This window comes from Oncorhynchus masou, chromosome 1 (assembly GCF_036934945.1).
Source record: "Oncorhynchus masou masou isolate Uvic2021 chromosome 1, UVic_Omas_1.1, whole genome shotgun sequence".
NCBI classification, from domain to species: Eukaryota; Metazoa; Chordata; class Actinopteri; order Salmoniformes; family Salmonidae; genus Oncorhynchus; species Oncorhynchus masou.
This window is the reverse complement of record NC_088212.1, coordinates 81,066,188-81,091,413: the sequence shown is the minus strand read 5'-3', so window position 1 is coordinate 81,091,413 and position 25,226 is coordinate 81,066,188. Positions and strand designations below refer to the sequence as shown.

The following is a 25,226-nucleotide window of genomic DNA, read 5'->3' as shown; positions in this document are numbered from 1 at the left end:
GTGCGTGTGCATGTACACATAATGTTGTGGTACAGGCTGCAGGGTGTGTGTGTGTACTGTTGTGTGTGTGTGTGTGTGTGTGTGTGTGTGTGTGTGTGTGTGTGTGTGTACATACTATCGTGGTACAGGCTGCAGTGTGCGTTTACATACTGTTGTGATACAGGCTGCAGGGTGTGTGTGTGTATATTGTCGTGGTACAGTATGCAGTGTGTGTACACATACTGTTGTGGTACAGAATGCATGGTGTGTGTGTATATTGTCGTGGTACAGGCTGCAGGGTGTGTGTGTACATACTGTTGTGGTACAGGCTGCAGGGTGTGTGTGTGTATATTGTCGTGGTACAAGCTGCAGTGTGTGTGTGTGTGTGTGTGTATACTGTCGTGATACAGGCTGCAGGGGGTGTGTGTGTGTGTGTGTGTGTACATACTGTCGTGGTACAGGCTGCAGTGTGCGTTTACATACTGTCGTGATACAGGCTGCAGGGTGTGTGTGTGCGCGCGTGTGTATATTGTCGTGGTACAGGCTGCAGGGTGTGTGTGTACATACTGTTGTGGTACAGGCTGCAGGGTGTGTGTGTGTATATTGTCGTGGTACAAGCTGCAGTGTGTGTGTGTGTGTGTGTGTGTGTGTGTGTGTGTGTGTGTGTGTGTGTGTGTACATACTGTCGTGGTATATACTGTCGTGATACAGGCTGCAGGTGTGTGTGCGCGCGTGTGTGTATATTGTCGTGGTACAGGCTGCTGTGTGTATACAGGCTGCAGGGGTGTGTGTGTGTGTGTACACATACTGCTGTGGTACAGGCTGCATGGTGTGTGTGTGTGTGTGTGTGTGTGTGTGTGTGTGTGTGTGTGTGTACATACTGTCGTGGTACAGGCTGCAGTGTGCGTTTACATACTGTCGTGATACAGGCTGCAGGGTGTGTGTGTGTGTGCGCGCGTGTGTATATTGTCGTGGTACAGGCTGCAGTGTGGATGTGTGTGTGTGTGTGTGTGTACACATACTGTTGCGGTACAGGCTGCAGTGTGTGTGTGTGTGTGTGTGTGTGTACACATACTGTTGTGGTACAGGCTGCAGTGTGTGTGTGTGTGTGTACACATACTGTTGTGGTACAGGCTGCAGTGTGTGTGTGTGTGTGTGTGTGTACACATACTGTTGTGGTACAGGCTGCAGGGTGTGTGTGTGTATATTGTCGTGGTACAGAATGCAGTGTGTGTGTGTGTGTGTACATACTGTCGTGGTACAGGCTGCAGAGTCCATCGCTCCAGTAGCAGAGCGTCTTGTTTGATCGCTGGGTCACTGATGGGGTCACTAGGGGGACTCTCGTCTCCATAGCAACAGTCTGGCAGCAGCATCACCTCCACCATGATGGGAGTACTGTTCCTCCACAACACACACACCTCTGAGCGCACACGCCGCGCCTGCACACACTTGAACACACACATACAGGGGAGGGTAAGTGTGTGTGTGTGTTAGCTGAGGCAGTGTGTTACTTGGGTGGAGCAGTGTGTGTGTTACCTGGGGAAGTGTGTGTTATCTGTGTGTGTATGTTTGTGGACATTACCTGTGGCAGTTTGTCGCTGCACTCGTGCCTGTGTAGGGGCGGCAGGGCGGACTTTGCAGGGGGGCAGTGCAGCCCCTCTGTGCGACCCTTCACAGAACATTCTGGGGTCCGTCCCTCAGTGATCAACAGGGTCAGGAACACCAGGAAGTCCTCAGCATCGTACTCAAAGAACTCCTCCGCCACCACATCTGGAAGCAGGGGAAAAGAAAAACACTGGTCAGATACATTCTGACGGAGATACATTTCAAGTTACACATTTCAAGCAAGAACACGCATTCAGAGATCATAGACAGTGTAGAATGGGTTACGGCATGGAACTCAGACAAATCAAATGGCAGCAGGCTCCTGTTCTCTTGTAGAGTAGGAGACAACATGCTACAACACCCTGGCCCAGACTAACCACTAAACACAGACAGGAAGGGAGGAAGGACAACACTATTCCTGTTCTGGGGATCGTTTTAGAATCTCCATGTCAGCCGAGCACAGAATAACACTACTGTAGTGTCTGTCCGGTCAGGGTTGGGTTAGGGTGGAGCAACAGAAACACATGCTTGACAGTCAGAGAGGTTACGTTCAAACAGAGCCCTGTCCTCCCTACAACCCAGCTCTAACAAAGAGCCTCTCAACTGGCTCTGGGGGTCGCTGTGTGTCTAGTTTGTCTCTGTGTGTGTGTGTGTGTGTGTGTGTGTGTGTGTGTGTGTGTGTGTGTGTGTGTGTGTGTGTGTGTGTGTGCGTGCGTGCGTGCGTGCGTGCGTGCGTGCGTGCGTGCGTATATACACAGTGCCTTGCGAAAGTATTCGGCCCCCTTGAACTTTGCGACCTTGTGTGTGCGTGCGTGCGTGCGTGTGTATATACACAGTGCCTTGCGAAAGTATTCGGCCCCCTTGAACTTTGCGACCTTTTGCCACATTTCAGGCTTCAAACATAAAGATATAAAACTGTATTTTTTTGTGAAGAATCAACAACAACGGGATCAGTCGTCCTGGTCCCTTTGCAGAAAAACAGCCCAAAAGCATGATGTTTCCACCCCCATGCTTCACAGTAGGTATGGTGTTCTTTGGATGTAACTCAGCATTCTTTGTCCTCCAAACACAACGAATTGAGTTTTTACCAAAAAGTTATATTTTGGTTTCATCTGACCATATGACATTCTCCCAATCTTCTTCTGGATCATCCAAATGCTCTCTAGCAAACTTCAGACGGCCTGGACATGTACTGGCTTAATCAGGGGGACACGTCTGGCACTGCAGGATTTGAGTCCCTGGCGGCCTAGTGTGTTACTGATGGTAGGCTTTGTTACTTTGGTCCCAGCTGTCTGCAGGGACAGGTAACGAGTAGAGGTAACGAGTGACGAGTGGAGGACAGAGGAGCCTCTTAAAGAAGAAGTTACAGGTCTGTGAGAGCCAGAAATCTTGCTTGTTTGTAGGTGACCAAATACTTATTTTCCACCATAATTTGCAAATAAATTCATTAAAAATCCTACAATGTGATTTTCTGGATTTTTCTTCTTATTTTGTCTGTCATAGTTGAAGTGTACCTATGTTGAAAATTACAGGCCTCTCTCATCTTTTTAAGTGGGAGAACTTGCACAATTGGTGGCTGACTAAATACTTTTTTGCCCTACTGTGTGTGTGTGTGTGTGTGTGTGTGTGTGTGTGTGTGTGTGTGTGTGTGTGTGTGTGTGTGTGTGTGTGTGTGTGTCAGGCAGTCACACACATTCTTCCAGGGAACTCCTCCCACGTGCTCAGAGCTGCTCTCAGCACATGGAGAGAGAACAGTCAACAAAGACACAGAGTGGGAGCGAGACAGAAACAGCACAGAGAACATGGATCCGGGGAGGGGGAGGGGGCTGCAGTCAGCTGTAGGCTGAGACTTAGGGAGTTGGAGAGGGGGTCGGGGAGAGAAACCCAGCTTTGACTGGCTAATGGCTATAGGACAGGTGAGAGTGAGAAGGGAGAGGAGCAGCCTATAGGACTTCCTATACAGTGATCTGCTCTGCTAACCCTCTGCTCCCTCCAAGTGGAGTAGGCTAAATGTAAAGATCTGGCAGGAGGGAAAGAGAGAGGGAAACAAAGGAGGGAGAATAAGGAGGGAAAGAGAGAGAGATCCTCCGTTCCAGTGGGATAGGCCAGAGAAATATGTAACATGGCTGCTCTGGTGTCAGCTTTCTGTTTTTAGTGTGTGTATCGTGTGAGTATGTGTGTATCGTGTGAGTATGTGTGTATCGTGTGAGTATCGTGTGAGTATGTGAGTATTAGAGGTCGACCGATTTATCGGAATGGCCGATTAATTAGGGCCGATTTCAAGTTTTCATAACAATCGCAAAATCTGTATTTTTGGGCGCCATTTTGCAAATAAAATTTTAAAAATGTATCCCTTTATTTAACTAGGCAAGTCAGTTAAGAACACATTCTTATTTTCAATGATGGCCCAGGAACGGTAGGTTAACTGCCACGTTCAGGGGCAGAACGACAGATTTGCACCTTGTCAGTTTGGGGGATCCAATCTTGCAACTTTGCAGTTAACTAGTCCAACACAATAATGACCTGCCTCTCTCTCATTGCACTCCACAAGGAGACTGCCTGTTACGCGAATGCGAGCCAAGGTAAGTTGCTTGCTAGCATTAAACTTACCTTATAAAAAACAATCAATCAATCATAATCACTAGTTAACTGCACATGGTTGGTGATATTACTAGATATTGTCTAGCGTGTCCTGCGTTGCAAATAATCTGACTGAGCATCAAGTAGCTAGGTATCTGACTGAGTGGTGGTAGGCAGAAGCAGGCGCGTAAACATTAATTCAAACAGCACTTTCATGCGTTTTGCCAGCAGCTCTTCGTTGTGCGTCAAGCATTGCGCTGTTTATGACTTCAAGCCTATCAACTCCCGAGATGAGGCTGGTGTAACCGAAGTGAAATGGCTAGATAGTTAGCGCACGCTAATAGTGTTTCAAACTTCACTTGCTCTGAGCCTTCTAGCAGTTGTTCCCCTTGCTCTGCATGGGTAACGCTGCTTCGATGGTGGCTGTTGTCGTTGTGTTCCTGGTTCGAGCCCAGGGAGGAGCGAGGAGAGGGACGGAAGCTATACTGTTACACTGGCAATACTAAAGTGCCTATAAGAATATCCAATAGTCAAAGGTTAATGAAATACTAATGGTATAGAGGGAAATAGTCGTATAATTCCTATTATAACTACAACCTAAAACTTCTTACCAGGGAATATTGAAGACTCATGTTAAAAGGAACCACCATCTTTCATATGTTCTCATGATGTTCTGAGCAAGGAACTGAAACGTTAGCTTTCTTACATAGCACATATTGCACTTTTACTTTCTTCACCAACACTTTGTTTTTGCATTATTTAAACCAAATTGAACATGTTTCATTATTTACTTGAGGCTAAATTGATTTTATTGATGTATTATATTAAGTTAAAACAAGTGTTCATTCAGTGTTTTTGTAATTGTCATTATTACAAACAACAACAAAATTGGCCGATTAATCGGTATCGGCCTTTTTGGTACTTCAATAATCGGTATCGGCGTTGAAAAATTATAATCGGTCGACCTCTAGTGTGTATCGTGTGAGAATGTGTTTATCGTGTGAGAATGTGTGTATCGTGTGAGAATGTGTGTATCGTGTGAGAATGTGTACAGCGAGTGTGTATTATGTAAGAGGAGAGGTTTATAAAGAGTGGAATGACTGCAGAGCAGCACGCAGGTCTTATTAATAGAACTACTGCTGCTGTCCTGGAGAGGAGCTGGAACGGAGCCCACTGATCAGCTGGCCTAGTACAAACACACCCGTCACAGGGTGTGGAAAACATCCCCCAGGGTGCTGGATTCGTACAGGGGAGGGGTGAGTGTGTGTGTAGTTAATACATAGTGTAGTTATGTTTAGGTCTGCTGTATAGTGCTAAAGTACAAAGAATACTGCTGTTGTTTTTTTAGGCCTCAGCTAGAAGACAAGCTGATTAACTCATGGGCTAACACACTTTCACCTTCTGGACACACACTTTCTCTCTCCTTCTGGACACACACACACACACTTTCTCTCTCCTTCTGGATACACACACACTTCCTCTCTCCTTCTGGACACACACACACACTTTCTCTCTCCTTCTGGACACACACTTTCTCTCTCCTTCTGGACACACACATTCTCTCTCCTTCTGGACACACACACACACACACACACACACACTCCTTCTGGACACACACACACACACTTTCTCTCTCCTTCTGGACACACACACACACTTTCTCTCTCCTTCTGGACACACACACACACTTTCTTTCTCCTTCTGGACACACACACTTTCTCTCTCCTCCTTCTGGACACACACACACACACACTTTCTTTCTCCTTCTGGACACACACACACACTTTCTTTCTCCTTCTGGACACACACACACACACACACACACACACACACACACACACACACACTTCCTCTCTCCTTCTGGACACACACACACTTTCTCTCTCCTTCTGGACACACACACACACACACACACACACACACACACTTTCTCTCCCTTCTGTTTCTCTCCTTCTGGACACACTCACACACACCTTCCTGGACACACACACTTTCTCTCTCCTTCTGGACACACACACACTTTCTCTCTCCTTCTGGACACACACACACACACTTTCTCTCTCCTTCTGGACACACACACACACACACACACACACACACTTTCTCTCTCCTTCTGGACACACACACACACTTTCTCTCTCCTTCTGGACACACACACACACTCTCTCTCCTTCTGGACACACACACACTTTCTCTCTCCTTCTGGACACACACACACACACACACACACACACACACACACTTTCTCTCTCCTTCTAGACACACACACACACTTTCTCTCCCTCTTTGCTGAATCTCCCAGTTCCCACAGTAGAGAAACAGATGTCACAAGTATAACTGATGATACATAAGCACTGAGAGGGGAGATCATGTCTGTATCATCAAGGCTGCTATATGTTCAGTTGTAATACAATTTTCCTCTGTTTCAAACCAAGGCCAGATCATTATGAACCCTCTCCTGGCCATCAATACCTAGTTGACATTGTTGACCCCTGGTTAGTCTAGTAGGGACAGTATCTAACCTGGAGGAGAGGTGGTGTGTGGCTACTATCTAGTAATGTGCCATCTGTGGTCTGATGGGGGACACACCCTCCCTCGAGCCCCTGCCTCTTTCTCTCTGCGTCTCTCCACACACATATACACATTTTCAGAATCAATTCATGAAACACAGAGTCTGTATTAAACACACACAGTGAGTGGATATATTAGTTGTGGTAGGCATTAGTGTGAGATTAGACAGCTTCTCCATGGTAAATCTGATTACCGTTACAGCAGGGCAGGCCCCTCTGGGATAAATATAACTACACTACAACTACTCAACACTAACCATACCCCCCACTAACACCAACCAGCATTAAACATACCCCCCATTAACACCAACCAGCATTAACCATACCCCCATTAACACCAACCAGCATTAACATTAAACATACCCCCATTAACACCAACCAGCATTAACCATACCCCCCACTAACACCAACCAGCATTAAACATACCCATAACACCAACCAGCATTAACCATACCCCCACTAACACCAACCAGCATTAACCATACCCCCACTAACACCAACCAGCATTAACCATACCCCCATACCAACCAGCATTAACCATACCCCCACTAACACCAACCAGCATTAACCATACCCCCAATCACCAACCAGCATTAACCAACACCAACCAGCATTAACCATACCCCCATTAACACCAACCAGCATTAACCATACCCCCCATTAACACCAACCAGCATTAACCATACCCCCACTAACACCAACCAGCATTAACCATACCCCCCACTAACACCAACCAGCATTAACCATACCCCCACTAACACCAACCAGCATTAACCATAATTAACACCAACCAGCATTAACCATACCCCCACTAACACCAACCAGCATTAAACATACATTAACACCAACTAGCATTAACCATACCCCCACTAACACCAACCAGCATTAACCATACCCCCACTAACACCAACCAGCATTAACCATACCCCCCCCACTAACACCAACCAGCATTAACCATACCCCCACTAACACCAACCAGCATTAACCATACCCCCACTAACACCAACCAGCATTAGCCATACCCCCCATAACACCAACCAGCATTAACCATACCCCCCACTAACACCAACCAGCATTAACCATACCCCCACTAACACCAACCAGCATTAAACATACCCCCCATTAACACCAACCAGCATTAACCATACCCCCACTAACACCAACCAGCATTAAACATAACACCAACCAGCATTAACCATACCCCCAAACACCAACCAGCATTAACCATACCCCCCACTAACACCAACCAGCATTAACCATACCCCCATTAACACCAACCAGCATTAACCATACACCACCAACCAGCATTAACCATACCCCCACTAACACCAACCAGCATTAACCATACCCCCACTAACACCAACCAGCATTAACCATACACCCCACTAACACCAACCAGCATTAAACATACCCCCCATTAACACCAACTAGCATTAGCCATACACCAACCAGCATTAACCATACCCCCCACTAACACCAACCAGCATTAACCATACCCCCACTAACACCAACCAGCATTAACCATACCCCCCACTAACACCAACCAGCCCCCCACTAACACCAACCAGCATTAACCATACCCCCCACTAACACCAACCAGCATTAACCATACCCCCACTAACACCAACCAGCATTAACCATACCCCCACTAACACCAACCAGCATTAACCATACCCCCATTAACACCAACCAGCATTAACCATACCCCCACTAACACCAACCAGCATTAACCATACCCCCATTAACACCAACCAGCATTAACCATACCCCCACTAACACCAACCAGCATTAACCATACCCCCCACTAACACCAACCAGCATTAACCATACACCCCACTAACACCAACCAGCATTAAACATACCCCCCATTAACACCAACTAGCATTAGCCATACCCCCCCCACTAACACCAACCAGCATTAACCATACCCCCCACTAACACCAACCAGCATTAACCATACCCCCCACTAACACCAACCAGCATTAACCATACCCCCCACTAACACCAACCAGCATTAACACCAACCAGCATTAACCATACCCCCCACTAACACCAACCAGCATTAACATACCAAACACCAGCATTAACCATACCCACCAACCAGCATTAACATACCACTAACACAGCATTAACCATACCCCCCACTAACACCAACCAGCATTAACCATACCCCCCATTAACACCAACCAGCATTAACCATTAACACCAACCCCATACCCCCCACTAACACCAACCAGCATTAACCATACACCCCCATTAACACCAACCAGCATTAACCATACCCCCCACTAACACCAACCAGCATTAAACATACCCCCCATTAACACCAACTAGCATTAACCATACCCCCCACTAACACCAACCAGCATTAACCATACCCCCACTAACACCAACCAGCATTAACCATACCCCCCACTAACACCAACCAGCATTAACCATACCCCCACTAACACCAACCAGCATTAACCATACCCCCTAACACCAACACCAACCAGCATTAACCATACCCCCACTAACACCAACCAGCATTAACCATACCCCCACTAACACCAACCAGCATTAACCATACCCCCACTAACACCAACCAGCATTAACCATACCCCCACTAACACCAACCAGCATTAACCATACCCCCATTAACACCAACCAGCATTAACCATACCCCCACTAACACCAACCAGCACTAACACCAACCAGCATTAACCATACCCCCACTAACACCAACCAGCATTAACCATACCCAGCATTAACCATACCCCCACTAACACCAACCAGCATTAACCATACCCCCACTAACACCAACCAGCATTAACCATACCCCCCACTACCCAACCAGCATTAACACCATTAACCCAACCAGCATTAACCATACCCCCACTAACACCAACCAGCATTAACCATACCCCCCAGCATTAACACCAAACCAGCATTAACCATACCCCCCACTAACACCAACCAGCATTAACCATACCCCCACTAACACCAACCAGCATTAACCATACCCCCCACTAACACCAACCAGCATTAACCATTAACCAACCAGCATTAACCATACCCCCATAACACCAACCAGCATTAACCATACCCCCACTAACACCAACCAGCATTAACCATACCCCCACTAACACCAACCAGCATTAACCATACCCCCACTAACACCAACCAGCATTAACCATACCCCCACTAACACCAACCAGCATTAACCATACCCACCACTAACACCAACCAGCATTAACCATACCCCCATTAACACCAACCAGCATTAACCATACCCCCCACTAACACCAACCAGCATTAACCATACCCACCATTAACACCAACCAGCATTAACCATACCCCCATTAACACCAACCAGCATTAACCATACCCCCACTAACACCAACCAGCATTAACCATACCCACCACTAACCCAACCAGCATTAACCATACCCCCCACTAACCACATTAACATACCCCCAAACACCAACCAGCATTAACCATACCCCCATTAACACCAACCAGCATTAACCATACCCCCCACTAACACCAACCAGCATTAACCATACCCCCACTAACACCAACCAGCATTAACCATACCCCCCATTAACACCAACCAGCATTAACCATACCCCCCATTAACACCAACCAGCATTAACCATACCCACCACTAACACCAACCAGCATTAACCATACCCCCACTAACACCAACCATAATTAACCACCAAATCCTCAAAATAGTTAGAATTAATCAAAATAACTAAAATGTGTCATTCATTCAAATGTTTGGTGCCCCCTCATTGAAAAATAAACCAAGATTTATTGAAGAATCCCTACTGTTGACCAATAACACCAACTTCAGCATTAACAACCGAAAAAAGTCCAAAACTAACAAAAACATCACAAAATGTTGTCATATTATTATGCACAAACTTTCCTGAACTGTTTGTCTGGGAAGCCCACGACCTACAGGTTTCCCCTGGGATTGTTTAGTTAGTGGGGGATGGGGGCGTCGTAGTGGGCGTTGACAATTGTGCAGCCTCCTACCAACATCTTTAAAGGTCCTCCTCTTGGCAGAAGAGACCAAATTCCTCCGTTTTAAATGTAATTTCCTGCAATTCTACCCATTTTGCCATGGTTTATGCCATCTGAGTGACTCGAAAATTAGGGAGCCCCATGCCATGACATAAATCATTTTTATTTTGGTGATAGTTCTCAAAGATGATCTCGTTTAAAAATATATAACTTCATATTTTCTACAAACTTTATATCTTTAGTCTTAAGTTCACTGAAAACGTTTAAGCATAAAAAAAATGCATAAAATAATAAGTAATCATATTTTTTGGGAGTGGTTGGCAATGATTAGCAGCGGCGGCACGCAATGAAAACACACATACAGCCCTGAGGTTCCTCTCCTCCTCTGGTCATAGTGCACATCTATTTTGCATGGGGACAAAGGGTTGCCCTGGCAACACACAGATCATGTTAATGTCCTGTTACGGGGATTCTGTGTGTGCTGGAATGAGTTGGGTCTGTGTGTGAGTTTCCATCTGTGCGTGTGTGTTTCCAGTGGCACGTGAGTCACGTGTGTGTGACTCATCTATGACATGACTGTCTGTCACTGTGTGTGTGTGTGTGTGTTCTTACAGACTCTTTGTTCTCCATGAGGCCTAATCTGTGCCTCAGTGATTGAAACAGACAGCAGTCCAGCCCACTCTACAGGAGCTCTGATTTAAGTTACAAAAACACTAAGTAGCCTACACTGTAGCAGCAAGCAAACAGAAAAGTGTTGTCAATACGATACAAAGATGCAGTTGCCTGTTCCATGTGAAGTTGGCCTGCCCTGAAATCACATGTAGGAACAATAAAGAGAATAGAGTTTAAAGTTTAGCCATGTTCAATTTACAGTTTCCTGAGAGCTCTCTCTTTGTTCCCTTTATCTACCCCCACCCTCTCTTTACACAAAGGGGCAGATTCACAGCACACATAGCAACACACAGATGCCTTCTGATTGGCTTAGAGGGTTGGGTACAGTTTTCTCTTTCTGCTACTGTGAACTCAGCTCCTCCGGCTGCTATTGTCTGGAACTCTCAAACAGACCGGGCCCAACGGACACACACATCTCAAACCCTCATTACTAGCTGCTGCAACAGAAGGGCTTTCACACACACACCAGATTAAGCTTTTACTTGAGCCCAACTGCTAATTTAAACCACTACCACTAGTGACGAGTCTAACGAGAGCATTCAGCCTAGCTAAAGCTTTTAATCATGGTCCTGTGTGGTCTTTGGTCAGCTCTGAAGGCCTAGATGTTTACCATTACAGGTGACCCTGACCAGACTAGTCCTGATCATGCCCTCACTAGCCTGGGTGTAAAGGCCTCCAGAGCCAGTGCTCTCTCTCTGCAGAAGCCCACTCTTTGTCCCACTAATACTGATTGCGTAACTGGCAGAGTGCCCGGCACAGCACAGGGTAGCACAGGGTAGTACAGGGTAGGACAGCCGGGTAGTACAGGGTAGGACAGCCGGGTAGTACTCGCTGCTGTGTACCCACTATGGCCTCAACAGCGGACTCTGAGCACAACTACACTTTACTCTGTAGACTGATAGTCTGTGCTCTGCCCTTTAACCTAGGTTGAGGAGTTTACAGCCTTCCCCAATTAGCCAAATGTTAGAGAATTCAGATTGTGTGTGTGTGTGTTTTGCACTCAGCTGGTGTCTCCTGCTGGCTGAGCCGGGTCTATCTGGCCTTGGTTGAACGTGCGCAAGCATATGCGAACCCACAAACACACCCCTCTGACCTACAGTGCTCAGGAGATTACATTTCTGACACAGAGGACAAATTGAGCAACGTCAACAACGCTCCAAAGGCCATGGGAAGTGTGGCAGTCAGACTTTTTAAAGTGCTGAACTGAACTGGAGCTGGCCAGCCATGGCCTAATATATCTCTGTAGGACTGACTGACCTAGCCAGGTCATGGGTGGTTCTTCTCTGCAATAGATAGAGGTCAGGCGACTGACGACTCTGACATGTCGAACCCTCCATCTATCTGGCTATGAAAAGCCAACTGACATTAACTCCCGAGGTGTTGACCTCTTGCACCCTCTATAACCATTGTGATTATTATTTGACCTTACTGGTCTTCTATGAACGTTGGAAACATCTTGAAGAACGATCTCGCCTTAATGGCCATGTACTCCTAGAATCTCCACCCACCCGGCACAGCCAGAAGAGGACTGGCCACCCCTTAGAGCCTGGTTCCTGCCTTTCTAGATAGTTTTTCCTAGGCACCATGCCACTACATCCGCATTGCTGGCTCTCTGAGGCATTCGGCTCGGTTTCTGTATAAGCACTTTGTGACAACTGCTGTTGTAAAAAGGGCTCTATAAAAACTTTTGATTGATATCCATCTAGACTGGCGGCCACTTGCCAAACTAGTTGTGCTTTAAACAATTCCTCTGTTGCTGGTTATCGTGTAGAGGCCAGCGTCAGATACAGGCCAGAGGCTACTGATAGTCGTCTATGCTCCACAATGTATTCAAACCTACATATTGTGTCAATAGACAGCTCTCTTTCCAGATGCCTTTCAACATGGGCACAGCACAGGCAGACCAATCATCTGGTTAGGAGTTGACCTTGTTACTAAAATAAAGCAACAGAACAAGCAGCAAGCTGACTAACCATGTGGGAGTTCATCTCAGATATAGCAACAGCATGTGAGTGAGAGACGGCAACCATGCGTGGTGGTGGGTGGCCATGTTTAGAACAGTAAAGCTGTTGGCTGACTTTTGGAGGGAGGTGTGTTGTTGTTGGCCAAGAGGAATCTGACCCAGCAAGGGGACTCTACTCAGCTCCAACTATGGGATGTGTGTGAAAGTGTCAATAGTCTGCTACTGTTACTTTCCTCTAGTCGTCTCCTCTAAAGTTGTTTCCTCATCTTGTCCCCTCTTCTTGATCTGCACTGATCTGATTCTGAACACAGGTCTTCTTCAATCAGTGAGGAAGGAGAGAGAAGATGAGAGGAAGCCAATGTAAAATATTGACATTCAGCCCATATCACAGGAGAGGAGAGGAAGCAAATATAGAATTTTGACATGCAGCCCATATCACAGAGCATCATATATGGGCCAGGGAAGGCATAGAGAGTGGTGCGCTCTGCTAATCCTTCCCCCTGCCAGGAGGAAACTGAGCGGGCCAGATGGTTCCTACTGTTCCTGCTGAGCTGGCTGCCGGTTGGCTGAGCGCAACCATGGGGGAGGAGCCACAGGGGCACAGGAGGTGACCGGCACACAGGAGCTGATGATGTCACTAACACAGAACCGGTCGGGTCAACACACTTACGTCCCGTGCTGGTTCTGAGAAAGAGCAACCACTGAGCCTGAGTGTGTGTGTCAGGCATGAGCCCGAGCGACCACTAAGCTTGTGTGTGTGTGTGTGTGTGTGTGTGTGTGTCAGGTCAGCGTGAGCCAGATAAGACCACCACAGTTACATAAGAGCATTACTGGGAGGACTGGTTGGAGCCGAATCACACGCTGAACTGGAACTGAACTACAGTACCGGCCAACATAGGAACCTGTCAGAGCACTTCTATGTTGGTTACATACCGCACCTTTAATAATAAACAGGTTTATTATTGTTGACAAAAGTATAACAATAGGCATGTTTTGGAGCCCAGGTCTACAAAGACAGTCAGCGTGACACAGCCAGCACGTAAAAACACAACAGAGTCCTACATCCCAGTGAACAGACGTGACTGACCCTTTCTGTGAGAACAAAAACACCTGTCGCTGTTCCTGCCTGTCATTCTGTCTGGTTAGTGAAATAACATTACGCCTGTCCTTTTGTACCCGCCTGTGTGTATGGTGAATAACAAAACACCTGTTGTAGGTGAATCCCTGCAAGAAGGTTGGCATAATAGTCAGATTGACTGTCTGATTGTTCTGTCGGGCCTGGCTGTCGGTGAGAGTTCCCTCAACTCTGTGCTCTACTGGCTTTTCGGGGCCTTGGGGGATGGGCTAATTAAGCAATAAGGCCAGAGGGGGTGTGGTATATGGACAATAGGGCTGCTCTTATGCGCGCCGCAACGCGGAGTGTTAGGACACGGTCCATAGCCATGGTATATTGGCCATATATCACAAACCCCCGAGGTGCCTTATTGCTATTATAAACTGGTTACCAACGTAATTGGTATTAACAGCTTCTACCCCCAAGCCACAAGACTCCTGAACAGCTAATCAAAGGGCTACCCAGACCCCTCTTTATGCTGCTACTACTCTCAGTTTATTATCTATGCATAGTCAGTTTAACTCTACCTACATGTTCATCCGACTAACCGGTGCCCCCACACATTGACTCTGTACCGGTACTCCCTGTATATGGGAGGGCAGGTAGCCTAGTGGTTAGAGCGTCGAGCCAGTAACTGAAAGGTTGCTAGATCGAATCCCTGAGCTGACATGGTAAAAATCTGTTGTTCTTCCCCTGATCAAGGAAGTTAACCCACTGTTCCTAGGCCGTCATTGTAAATAATAATTTGTTCTTAACGGACTTGCCCATTAAATAAAAGGTTATATATACAGTGGGGCAAAAAAGTATTTAGTCAGCCACCAATTGTGTAAGTTCTCCCACTTAAAAAGATGAGACCTGTAATTTTCATCATAGGAACACTTCAACTACGAAAGACAAAATGGAGAAAAAAAATCCAGAAAATCACATTGTAGGATTTTTAATGAATTTATTTGCAAATTATGGTGGAAAATAAGTATTTGGTCACCTACAAACAAGCAAGATTTCTGGCTCTCACAGACCTGTAACTTCTTCTTTAAGAGGCTCCTCTGTCCTCCACTCATTACCTGTATTAATGGCACCTGTTTGAACTTGTTATCAGTGTAAAAGACACCTGTCCACAACCCCAAACAGTTACACTCCAAACTCCACTATGGCCAAGACCAAAGAGCTGCCAAAGGACACCAGAAATAAAATTGTAGACCTGCACCAGGCTGGGATGACCGAATCTGCAATAGGGAAGCAGCTTGGTTTGAAGAAATCAACTGTGGGAGCAATTATTAGGAAATGGAAGACATACAAGACCACTGATAATCTCCCTCAATCTGGAGCCCCACGCAAGATCTCACCCCGTGGGGTCAAAATGATCACAAGAATGGTGAGCAAAAATCCCAGAACCACACCAGAGAGCACCAGAGACCACCAGAGAGCTGGGACCATTTTGTCTGTCATAGTTGAAGTGTACCTATGATGAAAACTACAGGCCTCTCAGCTTTTTAAGTGGTAGAACTTGCACAATTGGTGGCTGACTAAATACTTTTTTGCCCCACTGTATGTATGTATGTATGTATGTATGTATGTATGTATGTATGTATGTATGTATGTATGTATGTATATATAGCCTCACTATTGTTATTTTACTGCTGCTGTTTAATTATTTGTTACTTTTATTTTGTATTTTATTTTATTACTTAACTTATTTTTTCTTAACTTCTTAAAGCATTGTTGGTTAAGGGCTTGTAAGTAAGCATTTCACTGTAAGGTCTACACAGTTGTTGTATTCAGCGTTTCACTGTAAGGTCTACACAGTTGTTGTATTCGGCACATGTGACAAATAAAATTTGATTTGATAATTAGAGCAGTAAAAAGAAATGTTTTGTCATGCGCATGGTTTACGGTCTGGTATACCACGGCTTTCAGCCAATCAGCATTCAGGGCTCGAACCACCCAGTTTATAAAGGGGGGGTAAATCTGTCTGAGGGGTGTGGACGTCCCCCGAGACGCCTTGTTAGACCTCCAACAGGGAACACCTCCAAACAAACAAGAAAAAACACACTGATTCAAAGGCACGTTCCAGTAGACATTTATGTAAAGAAAGCTTCAATATGCCTTCAGTGTTTGTTCTTCTCTTCCCCTTCCCATCTATTTCTTCTTGTCCCCACCTTGTCTCTCCTCCCTTATTCGTTCCTCTCCAGAACCATGACTCATTGTGAGATCATGTGTGTTGTAGCCTATGTACTTAGTGTGTGTGTGTGACATCCGCCCATTTCCTTGCTCTTCTGTGACTGTTCTGCCATGGCTCTTTATGAGATTAACTTCCGGCGCCGACAGAGATGGCCGCCTCGCTTCGCGTTCCTAGGAAACTATGCAGTTTTTAAAAAATTTACGTGTTATTTCTTTCATTAGTACCCCAGGGCATCTTAGGTTTCATTACATACAGTCGAGAAGAACTACTGAATATAAGAGCAGCGTCAACTCACCATCAGTACGACCAAGAATATGACTTCCGCGAAGCGGATCCTGTGTTCTGCCTTATACCAGGGACAACGGAATGGATCCCAGCCGGCGACCCAAAAAAACGACTTCGTAAAAGAGGAAAACGAGGCGGTCTTCTGGTCAGACTCCGGAGACGGGCACATTGTGCACCACTCCCTAGCATTCTTCTCGCCAATGTCCAGTCTCTTGACAACAAGGTTGATGAAATCTGAGCAAGGGTAGCATTCCAGAGGGACATCAGAGACTGTAACTTTCTTTGCTTCACGGAAACATGGCTCACTGGAGAGATGCTATCGGAGTCGGTGCAGCCAGCTGGTTTCTCCACGCATCGCGCCGACAGAAACAAACATCTTACTGGTAAGAAGAGGGGCGGGGGCGTATGCCTTATGGCTAACGAGACGTGGTGTGATCACAGAAACATACAGGAACTCAAATCCTTCTGTTCACCTGATTTAGAATTCCTCACAATCAAATGTCGACCGCATTATCTACCAAGAGAATTCTCTTCGATTATAATCACAGCCGTATATATTCCCCCCCAAGCAGACACATCGATGGCTCTGAACAAACTTTATTTGACTCTTTGCAAACTGGAATCAATACATCCCGAGGCTGCATTCATTGTAGCTGGGGATTTTAATAACAAGGCTAATCTGAAAACAAGACTCCCTAAATTGTATCAGCATATCGATTGCGCAACCAGGGCTGGCAAAACCTTGGATCATTGTTATTCTAACTTCCGCGACGCATATAAAGCCCTGCCCCGCACTCCTTTCGGAAAAGCTGACCACGACTCCATTTTGCTGATCCCTGCCTACAGACAGAAACTAAAACAAGAAGCTCCCACGCTGAGGTCTGTCCAACGCTGGTCCGACCAATCTGATTCCACACTCCAAGACTGCTTCCATCACGTGGACTGGGATATGTTTCGTATTGCGTCAGACAACAACATTGACGAATACGCTGATTCGGTGTGCGAGTTCATTAGAACGTGCGTTGAAGATGTCATTCCCATAGCAACGATTAAAACATTCCCTAACCAGAAACCGTGGATTGATGGCAGCATTCGCGTGAAACAAAGCGTGAACCACTGTTTTTAAATCAGGGCAAGGTGACTGGAAACATGACCGAATACAAACAGTGCAGCTATTCCCTCCGCAAGGCAATCAAACAAGCTCAGCGTCAGTATAGACCCAGGTGGTGAGGGTAGGCAACAACATCTCCACCCCCCTAATCCTCAACACTGGGTCCCCACAAGGGTGCGTTCTGAACCCTCTCCTGTACTCCCTGTTCACCCACGACTGCGTGGCCACGCACGCCTCCAACTCAATCATCAAGTTTGCGGATGACACAACAGTGGTAGGCTTGATTACCAACAACGACGAGACGGCCTACAGGGAGGAGGTGAGGGCCCTCGGAGTGTGGTGTCAGGAAAATAACCTCACACTCAACGTCAACAAAACTAAGGAGATGATTGTGGACTTCAGGAAACAGCAGAGGGAACACCCCCCTATCCACATCGATGGAACAGTAGTGGAGAGGGTAGTAAGTTAAGTTCCTCGGCATACACATCACAGACAAACTGAATTGGTCCACCCACACAGACAGCATCGTGAAGAAGGCGCAGCGGCGCCTCTTCAACCTCAGGAGGCTGAAGAAATTCAGCTTGTCACCAAAAGCACTCACAAACTTCTACAGATGCACAATCGAGAGCATCCTGGCGGGCTGTATCACCGCCTGGTACGGCAACTGCTCCGCCCACAACCGTAAGGCTCTCCAGAGGGTAGTGAGGTCTGCACAACGCATCACCGGGGGCAAACTACCTGCCCTCCAGGACACCTACACCACCCGATGTTACAGGAAGGCCATAAAGATCATCAAGGACAACAACCACCCGAGCCACTGCCTGTTCACCCCGCTACCATCCAGAAGGCGAGGTCAGTACAGGTGCATCAAAGCTGGGACCGAGAGACTGAAAAACAGCTTCTATCTCAAGGCCATCAGACTGTTAAACAGCAACCACTAACATTGAGTGGCTGCTGCCAACACACTGACTCAACTCCAGCCACTTTAATAATGGGAATTGATGGGAAATGATGTAAATATATCACTAGCCACTTTAAACAATGCTACCTAATATAATGTTTACATACCCTACATTATTCATCTCATATGTATACGTATATACTGTACTCTATCATCTACTGCATCTTTATGTAATACATGTATCACTAGCCACTTTAACTATGCCACTTTGTTTACATACTTCATCTCATATGTATATACTGTACTCGATACCATCTACTGTATCTTGCCTATGCTGCTCTGTACCATCACTCATTCATTTATCTTTATGTACATATTCTTTATCCCCTTACACTTGTGTGTATAAGACAGTAGTTTCGGAATTGTTAGTTAGATTACTTGTTGGTTATCACTGCATTGTCGGAACTTGAAGCACATGCATTTCGCTACACTTGCATTAACATATGCTAATCATGTGTATGTGACAAATAAAATGTGATTTGATTTTATCTGTTAAAGCTGTGTCTGTGCAATATGTGTGTTGGTTCTCCTATTGTTGTCCCCACAAGGATAGTAAAACAAGGGGTGTGGGGGAAACTCTCCCTCGTGGGAGGACAAAGGCTATTTTAAGCTTAGGGGTTAGGTTTAGGGTTACAATTAGGATTAGAATTAGGGCAGGGTTTCCCAAACTCGGTCCTCGGGACCCCAAGGGGTGCACGTTTTGGTCTTTGCCCTAGCACGACACAGCTGATTCAAATAATCATCCGATTGGATTTGTCTCTCTCAGCCAGCACAGGGGCCACAGCCACAGCACTTGCCTACATGTTGAACAACAAGTCAGTCAGATGACCTCACTTAGCACTGAGCTAAACACTGCACTGTGATGGCTCCCTTTCCCTTTCTCACACACATGGTTGCAATATAAAGTTGAAGAAAAAGCACAATCAGAATTTGTATAACAAGTAAAAGGATTTTTTTTTTAAAAAACAAGAATGCGTTCTCTAAACATTCTCTCTGTTACGTTGTGGGTGTGTGAACCAAGACAGAGTAAGCCCACTGGGGTAAAGCCTAGAGAAACTAACTCCTGTCACTAGTTCAGAATAGGGGCTAGAATGCTCCGTAAACACCTTCCTCGCCAGGGAGATGAGGAGGAGAGGGGGTCTGGGAGGAGGAGGAGAGGATAAGACAAGAAAGGAGAGAAGAACGGGATCAGAACAAACGGAGGAGAGAGTGTCAGAGGAGTACAGGGAGGTCAGTCTGTCTGCATTTTCAACCAGAGGAACAGTATGTCCCATAATAACAATAGAACAGTGGGAGCATCGGCTGGCCTGTCATATGGGAACTGCTCCAGAGCAGCTTCTATTGCAATTAGACATTATTAATAGAACCACCGTGACAGACCCACAGGGAACCAACAGCACAGCAGAACACAGAATCTATATGAGGGGGAAGGGAAAGAAAGGCTAAGTTGGTAAAGCACGGCACTTGAACACACAACCAGGGTTGTATGTTTGAATCCCAAGGGAGACCAGTAGAAAAAAATATGAAAATGTCTGCGCTCACTACTGTATGTCGCTCTGTATAAAAGCGTCTGCTAAATGAATCAAATGTAAATGTAGTCCAACTACAGTAACTTGAGATCCAGCAGGAAAAGCCAGATCTGTCTCTTTAGCTCAGTAAAAGTGTGTTGTTGTTTACAATTGACCAAACAAAAAAATAAAAACTGCAATGAGTAGAACAGTAAGTGTGTGATTTAATTACTATATGTACAGTGTGTGTGTTTACCACATCCAAATGTCAGAGCCATGAACCCTGGGTTGTTTTTAAAGGTAAAGCCAGAGTCAGTGTGCAGGGGTGAAATCTCAGCCTTTTGGTGTTGGACGACATGTTTACACCCTGACATTGGGTAGAGTGTCATGGTACAGTACAGTGTCAGTAGGATGGGGGTGTAGGACACTGATGGTGTGGGGTTTGTTGTGTAGTAGGAAAAGCAATCTCTGATTGGGCTTCCTTTGTCTGACAGTGGTTGCTGTGTGACCACATCAAACCTATGTGCAGTAATTGCAGGTCCTGCCTATTGTCTGACTAGTGACAACAGGCCCCAGTACAGTAGACAGAGACCAAGCTAGTACAAAGAGACAGGCCTATTTTCTTACTACAGAACTCAGAACAGTAGATACAGACAGCCATACTGTCTTAATACAGACCTCAGAACAGCAGCTAGAGACAGGCCTATTGATTGACACCATGTTTGGTGGTAACTAAAACAAACAGAAGCTCAATGTCTTCTGATTGAAGGTAATGTGTTAAGGCCAAAGAGTATCAGCTAGCTGCTCTGAGCTCCAACTAGCTGCTGTTATGTTGTTGCCCCTACAAGAATCATAACCAACATTGGATTAATGACAAGCATGTTGAAGCAATCACTACATTACTAGACTATGTCCAAGCAGGCAGTCTAGGCTGGCAGGCAGGGGGCATACAATACAGTCCATGTATTACTAATAGAGCTGGCATTACAGGCCACTGCTGCTGCGGTTGAATAAACCTGATATGAAAACAGACAAAGCTGGCTGCCCTGCAGACTTCATGTTAATCATACATCATGTAAACACACAGATAGTACAGAAGGCAGGGAGCAGATCGAAGTCTGTTCATAGTGATGATTCAGAGTCACAGTGAAGATGTTCAGTTCGAACAAAGGGCTTTGAGCATTGCAGCATACCCATACCAGAGACTGACAGAATAACTCAGAGCTCTAAGGCACACAAAAGAAGGAGCTGTTTTATAATGCAGTGAGTTGTTCCACCCTGTCAGTGTGACCTGCTGCATTTTGTCCCCCAAAAACAGCTTTTTGACAGAAATTACAAGATGACATTGTGTTGTTATAATTGAACCATTGCTCAGATATGTGTAGCCATCTTGTTCACCTATCCATTGTGTAATTTGGCTGTCAGAATGTCCTAATTTCCGTGGCCTCACTGGCCTGCCTGGGTCAGGTTTACTTTTATCAACACAGGCAGGCAAGCAAGTTAACCAGCTGTTACATCATTCTCCCTCTCTGTCCGATACCTCTCCCTCTTCCGGGGACTGCCTGGCTGGCTACATTCTGCTGATCCAACAACACACACAGGCCAACGATAGATCATGTCAATATGATCCTCATGACGCTTTTAGTACTGCAATGATGGGCACCGTAGTGAAGGCTCACACAGACGAATACCATGAACAGTATAGCTTCTGTTGGCATGGAATAAATCCATGTAGATCAGCTTACCTCGCTCTGGTTTCATGTTAGCCAGTGTCATCTGGATCCTTCTGGGAATCTGGCAGCCTCTGTCTGTCTGTCTTCGGTCTGAAATCTCCCGTCCACACAGCCCTGACAGCAATATACTGCTGTGTGTCTGACTGTGTGGATCCAAATCTTCCAAAGGATTGCTGATTTATTGCATTAAGCAACAATACCAGCTGGGTAGCCTGTATGCTGCCAATCGCCCCTTATTTACCCGACAAAGCAATGCTTTGTTACCAAACTGCTACTGTACAGGTCCATCGAGTCAGATCCACTGTTAACTGGCCAACGAACAGTTGAGCTAGCTAGCTAAATCTGACCGTCAAACATTAGATTAGCTCCGAGTTATTGCTTCATCAACCACCTAGCTAGCCAACAAGGCATTGAGCTGACAATCTGACTGTCCACCCCCCAAAAATAAACGTCTCAAATTCCACCACCAAAACCACGACAGTAGTCCCGTCACGAAGCATCTCTCTCTCTCTTCAGCTTGCTATACTACTGTAACCTCACCTGTTTGGCTTAGCTGCCGTGGCTTTAGCTAGCTGACCAAACAAACAACACACAGGCATCTGATCTGATGCCGACCTTCTCAAACAAAACACCCCACCCGCAGGTAAAGTGATCACCTCCGATAACAATGGGCTCCGGGAAAGGACAGACCTCGTTCAACCGATCATTCTGAAAAACATCCAACGTTAGCTAAACGCCGTCCAGAAGCATCAGTTCCACTTGTCGTCTTGAAACATAGTGAGGTAAAGTAGCCACGACCCGTGTCAGTTACCCAGTTATTGTTGACTAGCTTTCTCTCAAATCAAAAGTTTGTCAGAAAACAAGCTGACCATTTATTTTCCAACTTGTCGCAGTGGCTTGCGAGCTTTTTTCCTTCTTCCAAAACAACGTTTCGCTGACTAGCGAACTTCGTCCAACTCAATAACATAGTACAGGCGCATACCGTTCGCAACAAAACTATATTGTGTGCTATTTCTTATCAATAAACTCGTCGGTGTGCTCTCTTTCCCCTCTCTCTAACAATGTCCCCAGGATCAAAACAGATCAGCGCAGTCTTTTCTCAGTCACGTGTCCCAACAACAGCCAGACCACTTTCCTGTACCAGTCTTTCCTGTGAACCTGCTGCGATAGCAACCGTGATCTATAAACTTTTTGGTTACAGTTTGACAATGTGTCAAGATGACAACACATATCATGCACTAAACATGGTTGAAATTAACATCATAACTCTGTGTAGTGTACCTCAACCCAGGCCAGGATTGATACATTGTAGCGGGACGGCCACTGCTCTGATTTGATTGGTGGATTGGATGCGCGTTCACGTCTGCACGTGGCACGTGTATTTTGTATGTGAACATTTTGTTCTCGGTGCCTGACTTGTTCATATACAGATTAGAGCTGCGTTGATGTGCTCCTCTGGGTTGTTATATTTCGTAGTTGTGAAATACGACTTCGTTTTATTCATGTGCTTTTTGGTCTGAACAGTTCTTCAACCAATATGATTAGCACATTTTAGCTGGCCCGATAAACTACCTAACGTTGTTTATAATAAAGTTAGTTGGCTTGTTTAAATTGTTGAACATTGACAATATGGTCAAAGTAGCTACATTTGTACCAATGTTGGAGTTGTCATCTTTTGGTTGGCAATGCAAAAGGTCAGTGGTGAAACGTCACAACGTCGTAAACTCAGGAGACAATTTTCTCCGAGTTTCCCATTCATACTCTGATTTGGAGGGTCGCCTGGGAACTCTAATAGCACGAGAACGCAGCATAGTCAGATTAAAAGAGTGATAATATCGTAGCACTTTGACAATTCAAATGTGAGATTTTTTGTTTGAACTGTGCATAGTAGTCAGAGCTTTGATTGTCTTTGAAAGTGAATACAGTGAATCGGTAAACGACAACACGAATCCAGGCCACCAGCTCTCACAAGGCCTATAATGAGATTAGGGATGTTGTATTCGTTACTCAGTGCTCACTATTGATAATTTTGAGTAATATTGTTAACCAAGTATTGCTCGCAGAGGAAAAATTTTCATAGATCCATTCAGAGCAACAATACATTCAGAAAGACAATAAATCCTACCACTGCAAAATGACAAGGGGTGGCTTCCTTGCTACACTTTATATACAAAAGTATGTGGACACCCATTCAAGTGGATTTGGCTATTTCAGCCACATGTATACAATCAAGCACACACCTATGCAATCTCCATAGACAAACACGGATTTACTGAAGAACTTGGTGACTTTCAACGTGGCACCATCATAGGATGCCACCTTTCCAACAAGTCAGGTCGTCAAATGTATTCCCTGCTTGAGCTGCCCCGGTCAACTGTAAATGCTGTTATTGTTAAATGGAACGTGTAGGAGCAACAACGGCTCAGCCGTGAAGTGGTAGACCACACAAGCTCACAGAACAGGACTGCTGAGTGCTGAAGCAACACTCACTACCGAGTTCCAAACTGCCTCTGGAAGCAACGTCAGCACAATAACTGTTCGTTGGGACCTTCACAAAATGGGTTTGCATGGCCGAGCAGCCGCATACAAGTCTAAGGTCACCATGTGCAATGCCAAGCGTCGGCTGGAGTGGTGTAATGCTCGCCACCATTGGACTCTGGAGCATCTGGCAGTCCGACGGACTAATCTGGGTTTGGCGGATGCCAGGAGAACACTACCTGCCCCAATGCATAGTGCCAACTGTAACGTTTGGTGGAGGAGGAATAATGGTCTGGGGCTGTTTTTCATGATTTGGGCTAGGCCCCTTAGTTCCAGTGAAGGGAAATCTTCATGCTACAGCATACAATGGCATTCTTGATGATTCTGTGTTTCCAACTTTGTGGCAACAGTTTGGGAAGGCCTTTTCAGGTTTCAGCATGACAATGCCCCCGTGCGCAAAGCGAGGTCCATAGA

At 45.9% G+C, this 25,226-nt stretch overlaps 1 protein-coding gene across 1 annotated transcript in view; it reads right to left on the bottom strand.

The window, feature by feature from the left end:
• LOC135551555 (atos homolog protein A-like) overlaps window positions 1-23,584 on the bottom strand; it is a 36,074-nt gene extending 12,490 nt beyond the window's left edge. The window contains 3 exon segments of the mRNA XM_064982766.1: window positions 1,231-1,427; window positions 1,562-1,749; window positions 22,287-23,584. Coding sequence (XP_064838838.1) covers window positions 1,231-1,427; window positions 1,562-1,749; window positions 22,287-22,317 — 416 coding nt within the window. The 5' untranslated portion in view covers window positions 22,318-23,584.
• Between the last annotated feature and the right edge of the window lie 1,642 nt (window positions 23,585-25,226).